Source organism: Lytechinus variegatus, chromosome 2, assembly GCF_018143015.1.
Source record: "Lytechinus variegatus isolate NC3 chromosome 2, Lvar_3.0, whole genome shotgun sequence".
NCBI lineage: Eukaryota > Metazoa > Echinodermata > Echinoidea > Temnopleuroida > Toxopneustidae > Lytechinus > Lytechinus variegatus.
The window spans coordinates 33,308,643-33,325,203 of NC_054741.1; the positions used below are offsets into that span (position 1 = coordinate 33,308,643).

General features: G+C 35.3%; 1 protein-coding gene across 2 annotated transcripts in view; it reads left to right on the forward strand.

Moving 5' to 3' along the window:
- Window positions 1–5,479: 5,479 nt before the first annotated feature.
- Window positions 5,480–16,561, forward strand: part of LOC121407899 (cytoplasmic dynein 1 light intermediate chain 1-like) — a 36,380-nt gene continuing 25,298 nt past the window's right edge. For both annotated transcript variants that reach the window (XM_041599142.1, XM_041599143.1), the window contains exons 1-4: window positions 5,480–5,592; window positions 5,672–5,745; window positions 9,075–9,191; window positions 14,082–14,312. In XM_041599142.1, the coding sequence (XP_041455076.1) occupies window positions 5,492–5,592; window positions 5,672–5,745; window positions 9,075–9,191; window positions 14,082–14,312 (523 nt within the window). In that variant the 5' untranslated portion in view covers window positions 5,480–5,491. The remainder of the gene's footprint in view (window positions 5,593–5,671; window positions 5,746–9,074; window positions 9,192–14,081; window positions 14,313–16,561) is intronic.

Genomic DNA, 16,561 nt, shown 5'->3' on the forward strand with positions numbered 1-16,561 from the left:
ATTTGATTTATACGATACCCATTTCATATGTACCAAAGTGAAATGGCAGTGGATTAAGAAAGGTTGTAATTGTTTAAAAAATGATTTATAAAAATAATGATAAATGTGGATTTAGCTCTTTTTAGAATAAAACTTATGCCAAAGGATTCAAACTGTAGATGGCGCAATACAAAATTGGAATCTGAGGCTCTTTGATTGAATATCCGATAAGAATGGTCGAGTGGCACTCTGATGACCCTCCCCACCAAAAAAAGGGTGAAAATTACATCAAGCATTGTCGCAATGTCTTTTTTATTTCTGGATATTTTATGTATGTATATCTAACAAATTTTTGGTTCTCCCCTTCCTGTCCCAGTTCATGAAATAAACTATTTTTTACAAGATACTCGAACCGGCATTGATTAAAAGGATGGTCAAGGCTAGAGATATTTCTATCTCAATAAAGAATAAATTCACAAAGCAAAATGCTGAAAATTTGATCAAAATCGGATAACAAGTAACAAAGTTATTGAAATTTAAAGATTTCAATTATTCTGGTGAAACGATTCTAGGCATGTCTTATTCATGATGATGTGCATATAACTGTTTTCACCAATTTTTTTTTTAAATTTTAAATTCAATAACTTTTTTATTTGTTATCCGATTTTGATGAAATTTTCGGCATTTTGCTTTGTGAATTTTACTCTATTTATTTAGATATAAATATTTTCAACCCGGGCCATCCCTTTAATGATTAACCTTTTCGAATTAGATATTTGGGAACTTTATAAAATTTCAAGCCCTCTAAACTAAAGCTTGACTTTTGATGCATAGAGCTATCGGATAACCATGCAGGCGGGGATCGGGCCCGGGATCGGGGGAGGGGGGGGGGGGGTGCTGGCACACCCCGTGCAATTGAAACCTCCACGTCCTCAAAAACGATCGACGAAAATTTTTTTTTTCATTATGGAGTTGAAACAAAATGCACCCCCTTAAAAAGATTGAACATCTTGGGTCTGCTGCTATAACGATTCTGATATATCTTCATCCTCTTTTCCTTTTCACTTTTGCATTTACTGCGCCCCTTAAACTGCCTCCCTCGAATGTTACTTGTAATTCCTTTATAAGGCATTTCTGCTATTTTCGTGTATAGATAAACAATGGCGTTTTTGAAGTGTAAAAAATAGACGAGCTCTGATTTATTCACCTTGATATGGGATGGGGGTAGGGGCGCAAATTACTTTCAATATATAATCTTTATTTATTTCACTCCGAATTTCCTTTTCCCTTTTGCATATTTTATGTCTCCGAAACGTGCAGCCCGGGGCACTTGCTCATGGGTGTTGTTTGGTGTTCTTGGGGGGGGGGGGGCTGCATGACACAAATATTGTTTTCTATTAGGGATTTTTTACAAGTATTTTAAAAGCACCCCTAAGATTTTCCCAGGGGTGCTGCGTGTATAATATTAACAGGCAGCACCCTGAATTATGGTTGGTGTGTCACATAAGAGAAACGTAAAGAAAACGACCAACATCTTGCGTTGAAAACCCTTTTTTTTTTGCTTTTCAAATTTATTGGCACCAAAACAACCTTCATTTTGTAGTGTCCAGTTTTCAGGAATCAATATAAACAAATTTTGAGCTGTCATAGGCTCATTAGATTAATGAACACAAAAATAACATTTTCATGAATTCCTGTTGATTAGATTTTCTTTTTTTTCAGAATGAAATATATATCCCATTTAGAAAGAGGACAGAAGAAAGTCATCACTTTCATATGAGGACAAAATATCCTTAGAATGTCCAGGTCCTAGGTCAGAATAAGAATAATAAAAACATCAGCTTGCGCTTCGCGCTAATATTTATGAAGAGCGATCCATAATACCCACTTCACGATTTTCATTCAGATCGAGTGCTTGAATTAGTGCTTAAATTAACCCTTTTCAGATAGGAATATCAAATATTTCAAGCTCTCGCTTCGCGATCACATTGTTGATTTTCATTATAAAAAATATGATTATTGAGAATGCCCAGATAATATAGGTAGCTGGGCACACACGCACGCATGTTTATTGAGATACACAGCTTGTTCTTTATTTAATACATATAAATTATCCAGTTTCAGACTAAAATTTTCTGCTCGCGCTTCGAGCTCATAGTATTGATTTAGGATACCCAATTATCCATTATTTTCATGATTTACAAAACATGAATATAGAGTTACCCGTAGTATTTTTCCCGCTCACGCTTCGCGCTCGCATTGTATAGTTATATGCCATTCCTGCCGATTATTACAAAATATGCTCAGAATTTCAATTTTTTTAGGTTAATGGAATGTAAAAAAATGTTCAGCTCGTGCTTTATTTGATCATTTAATATGTATCGTTTTATGGCTAACTACAAACAGTCCTCAACAGGTCCCTTTTCGATCAGTTATATCACGCATTTTGTTCAGGATCACAAACACTGCCCAGAATGTTCGATTTTCAGGACAAGATACATGAAATTTCCAAAAAAAATTAGCTTGCGCTTGCACTATATGAATAAGGCTTATGAGATTATTATGTTTTATAAGAATAAAGCAAAGAAGTTACTGTTACGAAGAAACAAATAAAAATCATCTGAGTAGCCGATGGTGTCATTTATTGACAAATCATACGATAAGTAAATTTAATATTCTATCTATAGGCCTGTGCATGGTCGGCTACTGTTTATGACGTGATTATTTCTTGATTATTGATTAATGAACATGAGTAAAGAGTGCAATTCTATACAGTGCGTATCAAAAAAACGGGACAGATTTGAAAAGTCTATAAAATTTTTGTTTCAAATAATGATGTCTATATTCTGGTGTTAATAGATGCTCTAAGGTCTTATCTTTGAAATGCAATGTAAAAAAATAAATTTTATTCATTCTTGAGCGAACACGAGACATTTTTGTTGGGGGTTCAAAAAGAGGCTTGCGCCAGAATTGCAGAATATGTGTAATACAATGATCAGACTTCTTGCTAATCAGGAGACTTCCTGTTGACCTTTTCATTATCTGTGCCACAATTTTCGAATTATGCTGTCAAATTTCATTTACAAAGTTTTTTATTTAATTGAATTATTTTGTTTTTTCATTTAAACTTCTCTTACCTTTTAATTTTCCTTCATTAGTAACTAAGAAAAGAAGATTTTTTTTGTTAATCCAAGCAAGAACATTTGAATTATTAATTGGGAAAACTTGTGATTATTCAAATCGTTTTATTATGTGAAACAAATAATGTTATGTACCTTTAAAAGACATGAATCTATTTTTCAAGGGGTCATTAATTCCTTGACCAAGTTTAATTGCTTGACAGGAAACGCAGGAAGGGATTCATGTTTTCAATGACAATGGTGTATTGAGTCAATTTTGAGGGAGCTAGATATGGCAGATCGGGTAAAATGTATTAAAAAGTTGTGAGCGAGCGAAGTGAGCACGCAAATATTCCCACTTTTTAATTACAATATCAAATTTTGTGATAGATTTTGACATAATATTCAGAAAATGATATCATATTTTACTTTCTATCTTTCCTTATTTCCTGTCCACTTTTTTTCTTGGTCATGATTTTTTTAATTGAGGGGGGTGGGGCAACCCGAGCACCCGCCCATCTGTGTGGCTTTGTTCAAAAGGCACCGTAAATTTTGTAGCACATAAGGATTTGAAAAAAATCCATGCTCTCCCATAATTCGGTTGACAAAAAATAATTTTAGCTTGAAGAAGGAAAGCTAACAGAGAGCATATTAAAAAGAAATAACAGAATAATTCAAGCAAATAAATAGATCTGAAAATGAATTTTGACCGCATGATTTGAAAATTATGGCAAAGATAATGAAAAGGTTAAGAGGAAGTCTGCTAATTAGCAAGAAGTCCGAACATCATATTACTCATATTTTGCCATTTTGGCGCAAGCCTCTTTTTGAACCCCAACAAAAACGTCCCGTGTTCGCTCAAGCATGAACGAAACTAATTTGTTTTTATAGCATTTGAAAGACAAGACCTTAGAGCACCTATTAACACCAAAATATAGACATAATAATTTGAAACTAAAATTTTATAGACTTTTCAAATCTGTCCCGTTTTTTTTTTGATACGCACTGTATAGGCAAGTTCTATATAATGCCCAGGTTAAAAAAAAACAGTTGAAACCAGTTGGATTTTTAATTGGTTTCAACTGGTATTAAAAAAACTAAAATCATTGCATTGTTAAATTGAATTTCAGTTTTAATTGTATATAATATTGTATATGTTATTCTGATTAAAACAGCTCGATTGAGGATAAGAGTAAATAGCTATATTATTTATGTTTGTTCAATATTTCCATGAAAAGTTTCAGAAAAGTCTGTGGTTCGATATAATTGGTGATTTTTTTTTACAAATTAACCCAATAAGCCTATATAGGCCCAAAGTTATGATTTTGAAATTCATTATTAATCTAGCTCCACTAATCCAGGCAGGAAATAATTATATCCAAATAACTAAGTGCTTAGTAGAGTAAAATTCACAAAGGAAAGCGCTGATGCAAAATCTGATAACAAATAAAAATGATTACTAAATTTTAAGATTAAGCAATATTTTATCAAAACAAAAGGCCCTGTCACATCCCCATTTTCTTTTCTCTTTCCTTATATTATGCTATCAAATTAAAATAAAACCAAATGTTTCAGTTTTCATTATGTGTACATGATAATCAGGGGCGGATCCAGGATTTTTCAAGGGGGGCACATTTGAGGAAAGTTTGGCAAGCAAGCAAGCAAGCAAAAAAAAAAGTTATGGCTATGGCCCAAAATTTAAGTACCCCCTGGATCTGCCAGTGATGATAATTTCCCCTTTGTAACAAAATAATTAGTTGCTGAAGTGCTTATCTTACATATTAATTATTAAACCACTGAGAGTCAATCCACCTTTTGTTTTTTTAATTCATGGAGGAGCAAAATTTGATACATGTATAATATTCATAAAATACCAACGAGTAGGTGGGAATGTGACATCATCAGTTTGCTCATTGCATATTTATGACGATATGTAGGCCCTATAGTATATATAACTTTTTTCATCGAAATAAATGTAAATCTTTATTCAGTGTTTTTGTGTGTCTGATCTTTATCTTTTCAATTCATTTCATTTAATTGATGTTTTCAATATTGTAGAAAATAATCTGGACTACATCTAGCAAGAATTTGACAGATTAGGGCAAAAATAAATGATTTACTACCTAATAAACTTCAAGAGATTCATACTACAGGGCCTATCGGGGGGGGGGGACTATATAGTTCCCGGATCCTTTGTGGGGTTATTAGCTGTTTAACCTGAATCGGGAAACACATGTATACAGGAATTATGATATAAAAAATGTAAGGGTCGAGATGTGTAAATGTCTTATTCCTAAATGAAATTTATGAAGTTCTTGTATCATGCATGAGAGAGAATAGGCTTGGTCATATGACGTCACGGTCACAGGAGATTAGCTAGATCGCCATTGAGCATGCGTCTCCACTCTTCCAACATGGCGCCTATTGGAGAGAAGTCTGCGAAGGCATCGTCAGCGGAAAGGGAGAATGACGAGGATGAATCTCAAAATTTATGGTTAGTTCTGTTCTTCTTTGGGATTAGGTAGATCGGACACAGTTCAGTGTGCTTATTATTTTCATGTTTCTTTTTTCAGGACATCCATATTGAGCGAAGTTTCTTCACACTCCAGCTCGAAGTTGCCGTCATGCAAGTCCATATTGGTGTTGGGTGAGTGTTTTTTTTTTCTTGTTAATTGTCTAGACCGGGGACGGGGTCCACGTCCAGACGCAGACGTCAAAACCCACCATTCCCATTCAATTGTAAATATGTTAGCTGATATTATAGAGCTCAGTATAACTTAGAGCTTAGCCTAGGGAAATTTTGACAATTTAAATCGTATATCATGAAATTGCGACTGCACTCGAGATCGAGGTTACTTTCCATAATAAAACATGCCTGTTAAATTCTAACCACTTTACCCAGGGAGCTCCGGCCCGGGGGGGGGGGGGGGGGGGCGGCACTCGACCAAAAAAATGGTGGGGGTGTGCCACGGGCAAGACCAAAAACGGGGGCCTTGGCCTTGGAGCGGGCTTATTGTAAAAAGGAGGGTCCTCGGAACGGGCTTCGGAACTACAAATAATACAATTGTTTGCGAAAACGGGGGTCCTTGGAACGGATCGCCAGCGAGCGTGTATGCATCCATATGGAACGGTCATGCGTGATTGATGCAGCTAGCGCGGCCTCTGCCGGGTGATTTCTGCGGCCGCTTTTCACCAAAATTGCGGCTCATTGTAGGAGGTCAATTTGATTGGACCGGCGTAACAAAAAATATGCGAAGCTTTGGAGCAGATTTCTTCTTTTTTCTCGATAAGAATAAAATGCTATGCCTTGGAGTTGGAGCGGAGTTCTTTGTTCTTTTTCTCAATAAGATTGTGGTCTCAATAACTTGGAAAGAAAATTGTGAAAACAGAAATTATGCACTTTCCATGATTATATGGATGAATGAAGGTCTATCGTGTGGCAGTATCCTGACATCAAGGCACAGACTGGAACCTCAAAAAACAAAAAGTTGTGTCGCGATACTTCTCCTAATTATTTCAAAATTCATATCAAAATGGCCGATCGAGACTGGGGTAGGAGAGAATTTTTTGGTTTTTTGAGGTCTCAGTCTGTGCCTCGATGTCAGGATACTGCCACACGATAAACCATCCATATAATCGTGGTAAGTGCATAATTTCTGTTTTCACAATTTTCTTTCCAAGTTCTTGAGACCACGATCTTCCCTAGTCCTGTGGCTATGTCTAAATGCATGGTGGAGCTCCCTGGGTTAGTTAAATTCTAGACTTGCATGCCTTGTTCATATTTGAGCAACTTGAGGAATCCATGAATTTTTTTTAATATCTTGACATGGAGCCTTGAACTGCCTGCCATAGATCTACATGTATATGTGTAAGAGACTCACCAAAACAAAGATGGATTTCCCTAGGAAATCCATCTTTTAAGATAAAATCACCTTCATACACCTAATGGGTATGAAGCAATGAAGGTTCCCAAAATTGGTTAATGAAAAGGCGAAAAACTGAAGGTTTCTTACCAGACTGATCTCGAGTAGATCCCTCGATCCGTTTGTCAACAAAGCAAATAATATAGATCTGACCCTGGAACCACTTCGTTATGACGTAGCTACGATTAGTGATGTTACAAAATGCCGTTTGGAAGAACAATTTATAGATTAAAATGTGTATTTAAAGGGGAATCCAGCCTTGGCCATAAAATGTTGTGTGGGGAAGGAGAAAAATAAATGAAACAGAATGGTGAAAATTTGAAAGAAATTGGACAAGCAATAAGAAAGTTATAGCTGCTTAAAAATTGGGATCACTAATAGTATGTAGATTCCAAATTGGCAACTGGGTAAGTAAATTATGACAAGGGGCAAGGACAACTTTCCCATAGGCCATGTACTTTATTATCAGGGATTTGTGGTTTTCTCCTAAGTACCCACTCCCCTGGGGCAGTAATCTAAATATAACCTGGATAGTATATTGTTTAATGTCCTCATGAAAGAAAAATATTATTTGAAATAAAACTTTTGGGAAAAATGACATTTTAGCCATAATATGTAGTGGAGTACATGAAAGAGTAGTCCTTGCCTTACATCACAATTACATCCCATATGCGGCCAATTTGAAGTCTCCATGAATATAGTGATAATACCAATATTTACAACTTTTAAAATTCATAACTTTCTTGTTGTTTGTCCAATATTGTTCAAACTTTCACCTATCAACTTGTCTGATTTTTCGTTTTCTTTTAAAAACAGGTTTTTATTTGGGTTGGATTCCCCTTTAATAGATAATGAAATTTTATTCGTGATCATAATTATTTATAATCACGTATTAAATTTTAATTTGTTAAATGATTTTTATCTATAAATTGTTCTTCCAAACGGCATTTTGTCTGTTAGTTTGATTAAAAAATGTTGAATTTTTTGAACAAATTGCTCTCATGTCTTAATTTCTGCATATGATCCTTGACCTTGGGTAACACCACACATGTGTTGAAGATGGTGGGCCAAAGTCATCTAGGGGTCAAAAGGTCTAAATTGCTCTCAATTCTTTATTTCTACGTCAATTGGGTAATACCACATCTACAGAAATGTTCATGAGGATGATAAGGTATTATCATATTGCATACAATTTATCAATGGCGATATCAGGCGAGAATCATGGTTGGTGGACCACATGGTCTTCATCAGGTCTTCATTTTGATTAATATAAAAGGAGAAACTGTAATGCTGAACATCTAATACCTGACGAATATCCATCAAGCAGATTACATGTTAAATAACGTGCACATTAGGCGGTGCTGCACCATCCCGAGTTTGCTCAATCTCAAGATTTTAGCCCGATCGACCCTCTTCGCAATTAGTCTCGAGATTCAAGAAACCCCTTCTCCACCATCGCAAGAAGAGCAATTCCTGCTCGAGCGAGGCATCGATGCATTATGGTTTGACGCCGTGAATAAATAATCCTGACTGTGTCTGCACCTACGAATTAGCGTGATAATTCGTGAAATAGCGCGCTATTTTGCAGATAATCCCAAGTTGTCTTGGGATTGCAATCTCGAGATTAATCCTACGAACTACCGCGATAATTGCGTCTCCATTGCAAATAATCTCGAGATTGTTCAGATCAGGATAATTTGTCAGATCAGAAATAGCGCGCTAATTTGAAAACTCAGGATGGTGCAAACGGCCCTTTTGGCATTTGAGCACAACTGTAAGTCACTTTTTGTAAAACAATCCCCCAGAATATGACATACCAGCTGAGCCTATCAGGCACCAGTAAAGTGACATTTAGTGGATGTTTCTTATGGGCAAACATTTGTAATCAGGAATATGATGACCATTCAAAAATGGACAGTTATTTCTCATTAAATAAGTGATTGATATTTCCCCTCGTACTTCATCATGTACAGTACAGAAATCTATAAATTTGTATTGAACATGTGATCATTGTATTGTAAAACGCATTTTCTGTATATCATTTTGCCAACAGGTGAAGATGAGACGGGAAAAACAACCTTGTTATCAAGATTACAAGGAGTTGAGGACCCCAAGAAAGGCTATGGGTTAGAATATCTTTATCTTGATGTCAGGGATGAAGACAGAGATGGTAAGCTCATTCATTTATCCATCAATACACTCATGAACCGGATCTATCTACAAATCTTTTGAAATTTTGAATAATGATTTACCCTTAGACCTAGTTATTATAATTTTTAGCCCATCCGGCCCGAAGGGCCAAATGAGCTTACGCCGTGGCGTAGCGTCTGTCTTCTGGAGTCTTTTGTCTGTCGTCCGTCCACAATTTCAAAATGCATCTCCTTCGCCATTTCAAATCCGATTTCAATTCTGTTTGCTTTATATGATAGCACTAGGTTGGGGATTCGAAACCTCTTCACGGAATTTTGAAATTTATTAAAATTTTTGTATCACCACCTCGAGTTATTGTATAAAGCAAACAAAATTGAAATTGATCAACAAATGAAGAAGAATTTTTTTTGTGATTTATGAATAAATTTTGCATAAATTAGCATAAATTTTCCAGACAAAATTTCAAAATTGTGTGTACAAGTTTTGTGAACCTCATGCAGCTCTACATGTACCAGATGGAAAAAAAATCTGTCAACAAATAAAGAAGAGGCATTTTCTGTGATTTATGAATAAATTTCACATAAATTAGCTTAAATTTTCCAGACAAAATTTCAAAATTGTGTGTACAAGTTTTGTGAACCTCATGCAGCTCTACCAGATAGAAGAAAAAAAAATCAAAATTGGTCAACAATTAAAAAGAAGAAAAGCATTTTATGTGAATTTGAAAAATATGAATAAATTAATTCCGCATGAATTAGCATAAAAATTGTTCTAGTCAAAATTTCACAAGTCTGTGTAGAAATTTGGTGAATCTCATGAAGCTCTACCAAATGGAAGCAAAAAATTCAAAATCAGTCAACAAACAAAGATTTTTTGTGAATTTTGAAAAATGTGCATAAATTAGCATATTTAACACAGAATTTTCAAGCTCATTAAATATGCTAATTTATTCATATATTTTAAAAACTCATGAAAATTACTTATTTATTTGTTGATTGATTTTGATTATTTTTGTTCCATCTGAGAGCTACTTGATGTTCACCAAGGTTCTACACAGAGTTAAGAAATTTTGACTAGAAAATTATTTGTGCTAAATTAGGTGGTCTGTCTTTGACAGATCACCTCTTAATTTCGTCAGAATTTTCTTATTTTTATTTATTTATTTTTAACGATTTTTTGTCACCAAGATATCTCAAAATGAACTTGGTCAATTACTTTGAACTTTATGTCATTTATAGGATCTCTCATGGACACGTCAGAATAAGCTTTAAAAGGTCATCAGGTCATGATTAAGCCTGAGTCGAATCGATTTTAAAATCGGTGTTCGTTCGATATCATCGAACACCAGTGCAGATTTTGCAAAATCGGTGCATCAAAAAAAAAAAAAAAATACGTCGGCCGGCCGATTCGTTTGGTTTACACAATCAATCATCAAAATATCAGTAATGTCCAACTTTATTACTACTTACTTGATTTCTATTGCCCCCAACATGAAACCGATTGAGTAATTATGATGCTATTCACCATTAATTTGAAATTTATTTCGATCATAGTTCGAGTCTTACTCGTCTGCTCTTGCCGAGAAAATTTATGCACGATGAATTCATGAATGGAAGTCATGGCCATCGATCGTGCATGCGCAGTACTGTTCTTTAATCAAACCAGAAAATGGCCGGAAATTGACGCGATCAACGTAAAATAAATCTTGCTTTCATGAACAATATTAATATCATGACCATAGAACATTATTTAATCGTAATATTTAACAATAATTTGCATATGATAATCATTAATATGAATTTAGAGCTTGATGTGAAACGTTTGTATTTCGTTTCAATTTTCAATGGCGGACATCTCATGACGATCGACTTGACTTCGAGCTAGTGCACTTGTCTAAAAAAAATAATCATCACATCAGGATTGATTCTCGAACATTGTCTACATGCAAAAACTCTGTTCAAGTTCGTAATATCACCATATAATAACATTTTACATGACAAAACAGAGAAAATTGCGTTTGATTTTTTTTCCCATCAATTTGAAGCTAGTTTGTGCCCAACTTTGGGCTCTGGTTTCATGAATGGGAAAATATGTCATACGTCATCGAACACGCATGCGCATTGTGCTTATTTTCTCGGAGCTTGGAGGAGACGTCCAGAGATGGAATAACAAAAGAAATAATCAGGCCAGTATTAATTCTTCCATATGAACATAACATACTTTGCTGACATCGTCAATATTCTTAGTATGACCATAAAATCTTGTTAAATCGTAATAATTTAGATGAATTTAGGGCTTGATTTGAAACATTCGTATTTATTTTGATCGCATGCTCAATTGCATCTAAGACTAAAAAACTGGATTGTCATTATCAGGATTAATTCTCGAACATCGTCATAACTCATATTCCACAATCTTTCCTCACAATCGTTATATCAGCATTGAATAGCAATTCAAATGACCATCCAGAGAAAATTACGTATTTATTCCCATTAATTTATTTGGAGCTCATTTTGGATCCAACTACACAATCTCAGGCAAGTTACAGCGCTCTCCGTTGATTGCACTTGTTTGCTGGCGCTGACGTCAAGCACGCCTGTCGTTTCGGGAGAGTGAGTGTACGGAGCTGCGGACGGGGCTGGTGAATGGACTGCGAATGCTAGTTGACCGAAAATCATTCGGATCGACTCTGCGTGATTCATGTCTTTATTATTGTTTCATTTTAACTTATATGTTGTCATCTGCAAATATCATTGTTGAAGATATTTTGGGAAGAATTCTGCTTCGGTCCCCGGCCTTTTTTTGTGTGTTTTGTGATCTACGTGAACAAAGTCGATTGATTTCCGGGTTTCGGAGCATACGAGGTGCCAGCCAATCACGTTCTTCCATTTTCAGTTCATCATAAACCGAAAATGGTAACACGATTGTGATTGGCTGGCGCATTTGACGCTCCGAAACCCGGAAATCAATTTACTTTGTTCACGTAGCGATAGATTCTACAAACTCACAAACACGATTAAATATCGACGCTACTTCGTAAAATTTTGACGGAAAAGCAAGAAGTAATAAAAATTTGCTTACCAGTGCGGTATCGGTGGGAAAACAGATGCTCTGAGAATACCTTTTATAATTCATATAAAATATAGAAAAGTGGATTTCTAGGTCGATTTTGGTACGAGGTGACAGAGTATTGCAGACTCGTTTTGCTGGAATACTGCGTGGGGCTGAGGCTTGCAATGCGCATGCTTACTTTATTTTCATTCATAAATTGGCTTGCATCGCATTGGCTTGATGACGTCACCTATGGGGTTTTTCCACCAGTCATAATTCGAGCGATATGATTTTCGCCCGAAAATTACCATGGGTACCCGAAAAGAAAAAACCTGAAAGTCCCAGGCCTACTCCCCAGGGAGTGGAAAAGGTGCATACATTGTATGCGGGCAGCGGGCATGCAAGGATCTGATGACCGGGGTAATGATATGTCTGTAAAGCGCTTAGAGACGTCGTTCCTATGTATTGAGCGCTATATAAATGCGGAATATTATCATAGCTTCTGAGAGAGAGCGCTTTGAGATTATGACATCTCATGCATGTGAATCTGACTTGTACTTTGTCATTGAATTTGATTCTGTTCAAACTCATTTTGAGATTTTACTATAGCTGGAATGTATTTTTAACACTGTTTTAACATCATATACATTATAAAATACTTTAGAACAAAAATACAAAATCAAGAAATATAACCAAATAAAATTGATGTGAATGTAAATTTTGACACATTTATGTAATTCATTTTTTTATGTAAATGATAAGTTTTGAAATCATTTGATAATTCATATTTTAGATAATATCTATTTGAAAAATAAAAAATGATTTTCTGCAGGGTAGGGCGGTAAATACCATTAGCGGTAATCACTGGTGGTAAATACCGATAACTGCCATTGTATCTCATTACAATATGATTTTTGTTCGTAAGTGTGAATAAAGCTCAGTATTCTACTGTATGTAAGGAGTTTTAGTGTGTACATGTATCAGTGTGTACAAGTGGTTGCTGGTTTTGAATCTTGATATTGCTTACAGAAAAAGATCTTTTTGTAGCCTAAAAAATTACACAACTTGGATTATGCCATTTTTAATGTTGCAATTCTTTTGATATAACTTTTAAAAGAAGTTTAACAAACAAAACAAAAAAAAATTAAAAAGCATAACATACAAATGTACACAAAAGTGGAAAGAGGTGTCAAAAGTTGTTTCCTTTAAGAAATATAAAATGAATACAATTATAACAGCATAATTGACATACTTTAGCTACTGAATGTTTCATGGGAAATGTAAAATAAATAACTTGTACAGCTTGTCATATTCATATTGATTGAAAGCTATTATCTTATTGTATTTTTTCCAGCATTTCATGATAACAGACATAGATAACACCCAAACACAAACATAAACACACACACAAACAAACACACACACACACTCACACAAATGGTACATACCACTACTCACCACCTTTGTTTTTATGTTCAAAATTTGACAATCCCTATAGAAAAGTGAGTGGAAAATTATATTTCCCAGTATTTCCCGGTGAGAAGTGGTAAATACCGGAAAAAAGCGGAAAATACCGCTTACTTCCCGGTGTCCGGTAAATAAGCCTCCGAAGCAGGAAATATGCCAACACTGAATGAATTTTGAAATATGATAAACATGAAAATTATGAAAGTTGCTGTAATCAATAGTGCATGTTTTTATACATAACAAAGCCCAATGTCTTAGGGTTAAGAAATAACTACCACTTCTATTGCTCTTTTGAAATGGATTGGTTATTCTGAGCTGTTCATCTCTAGTTCTCTTACAGTGTATATATAAAGAAATCACTTTCTCAAATTTTTTTCCCATTTATTTACAGACACAACAAGATGTGGTGTATGGATATTAGCAGGAGAAAATGAACATGAAGACTTACTACGGTATGCCCTAACTGCAGAGAACCTAGAGCATACACTTGTTATTATTGCAGTAGACATGAGTAGACCGTGGAATATCATGGACTCACTACAGAAGTGGACACAGGTTATCAGAAGGCATGTTGACTCACTCAGAATCCCACCAGAAAAATTAAGAGAACTTGAACAAAGATGTAAGTATTATGTCCAGTTTCATGTAGAAATTTGTTTTTGTCTTTCACTGTCATGCTTACTTGATCATTATTTTCTTGTTTTTAAAGGACAAGTCCACCCCAACAAAAACTTGATTTAAATAAAGAGAGAAAAATTCAACAAGCATAACAATGAATCGGATGTAAAATAAGAAAATTATGGCATTTTAAAGTTTCGCTTATTTTCAACAAAATAGTTATATGAACGAGCCAGTTACATCCAAATGAGAGAGTTGATGACATCACTCACTCACTATTTCTTTTGTAATTTATTATATGAAACATGAAATATATTTATTTTCTCGTCATTGTCGTGAAATAAAGTTTCATTCCTCACTGAACTCATGGAATTCCATTATTTTAACATTTTGTGCTTCAGGCAAGGAGGTCCTAATCGTCAAATTCGTAAAAATTGAAATATTGTATAATTCAAACAATAAAGAACAAAAGAAATAGTGAGTGAGTGACATCATTGACTCTCTCATTTGGATGTATGTAACTGGCGTGTCATATAACTATTTTTTTTTTAAATAATCGAAACTTTGAAATGTCATAACTTTCTTATTTTACATCTGATTTTGATGAAATTTTCAGCATTGTGCTTGTCTGATTTTTCTCTATTGATTAAAATCAACATTTTTCTGAGGTGGACTTGACCTTTAAAAGCCTTTTTTGTCTCGCCCACCAGAGTTGAAGGCGAAACTTAGGGATCCAAATGTCGTCCGTCCGTTACAAACCTCTAATGACACAACTCCACAACCGTAAGTCGCTTTTCAACCAAACTTGGATGGTAGATGGTTTTTAAAAGCCTTTTTTGTCTCGCCCACCAGAGGTGAAGGCGAAACTTAGGGATCCAAATGTCGTCCGTTGTCCGTGCGTCACAAACCTCTAAATACACATAACTCCACAACCGTAAGTCGCTTTTCAACCAAACTTGGATGGTAGATGGATTTGGGGTATCTGCATGTTATGCTGCAGTCGGAGGTCACATGGTAAGGTGACAGGTCATTTTCAGGTCAACGTTAAAGTTTACATGCAAGACTCTCTTATGACACCTAACTCCGCAACCGTAGGTCGCTTTTCAACCAAACTTGGATGGTAGATGAACTTGGGGGACCTGCATGTTATGCTGCAGTTGGAGGTCACATGGTAAGGTCAAAGGTCATTTTCAGGTCAACGTTAAGTTTACATGCAAGACTCTTTTATGACACCTAACTCCGCAACCATAAGTCACTTTTCAACCAAACTTGGATGTTAGATAGACTTGGGGGACGTGCATGTTATGCTGCAGTCAGACGTCACATGGTAAGGTCAAAGGTCATTTCAGGTCAACATTAAAGTTTACATGCAAGACTCTCTTATGACACCTAACTCCGCAACCTTAAGTTACTTTTCAACAAAACTTGGATGGTAGATGTACTTAGGCGACCTGCATGTTATGCTGCAGTCGGAGGTCACATGGTAAGGTCAAATGTCATTTTCAGGTCAACATTAAAGTTTATGTGCAAGGCTCTTATGACAAGTGTTATTCCATCCCAGTCATTTTACAATGAAGTTTCAATATAATTCTCTTGCGTGCCCTCGCAAAAAGACGCAAATCACAATATTTCTGGTTATTTTCATAAGTGAGCGAGACACAAAATTGCTTTTGCCTTGTGTTGAACATCCCAAGCTCTTTATGAATGCCATCTTGAATTATTCCAACTCTTTGTTTTGATTAGGGAAGATGGGAAGAGGTCATAGATGTCCCCCCCACACAATTGCAATGTGTTAAGGTGATTGTTTCATAAAGGTGTTTGTAAGTTACGAGCGACTTTATGGCGGCTGATATGGACCTACATGTACTTACTTGTATTTCATGAAACTTGGACTTAAGGATGATAAAATATCACTGATCATGTGGCATTAATTGCAGGTCACATGATCAGTGATGTAGTATCAACATTGAAATCTTAACCAAGGTTATGTTTATTATTGAAATGTCATAATTTGAAAATATTGATGCAAATGGATTTATTTCATAAAACTTGGAATTATCACTGATAATCTTGCACAAATTTCAGGTCACATGTATAAATTCAGAGGTCATTTGAGAACAACAAATTATCATATGGATGGCGCTTTCTGTGAAAAATTATTCACCTTCGATGAATGATGATTATTAACAAAGCCAGCACTGCTGCTACATACCGGTACATGTATATTGAATATAGCATAATGCAGGCGATATT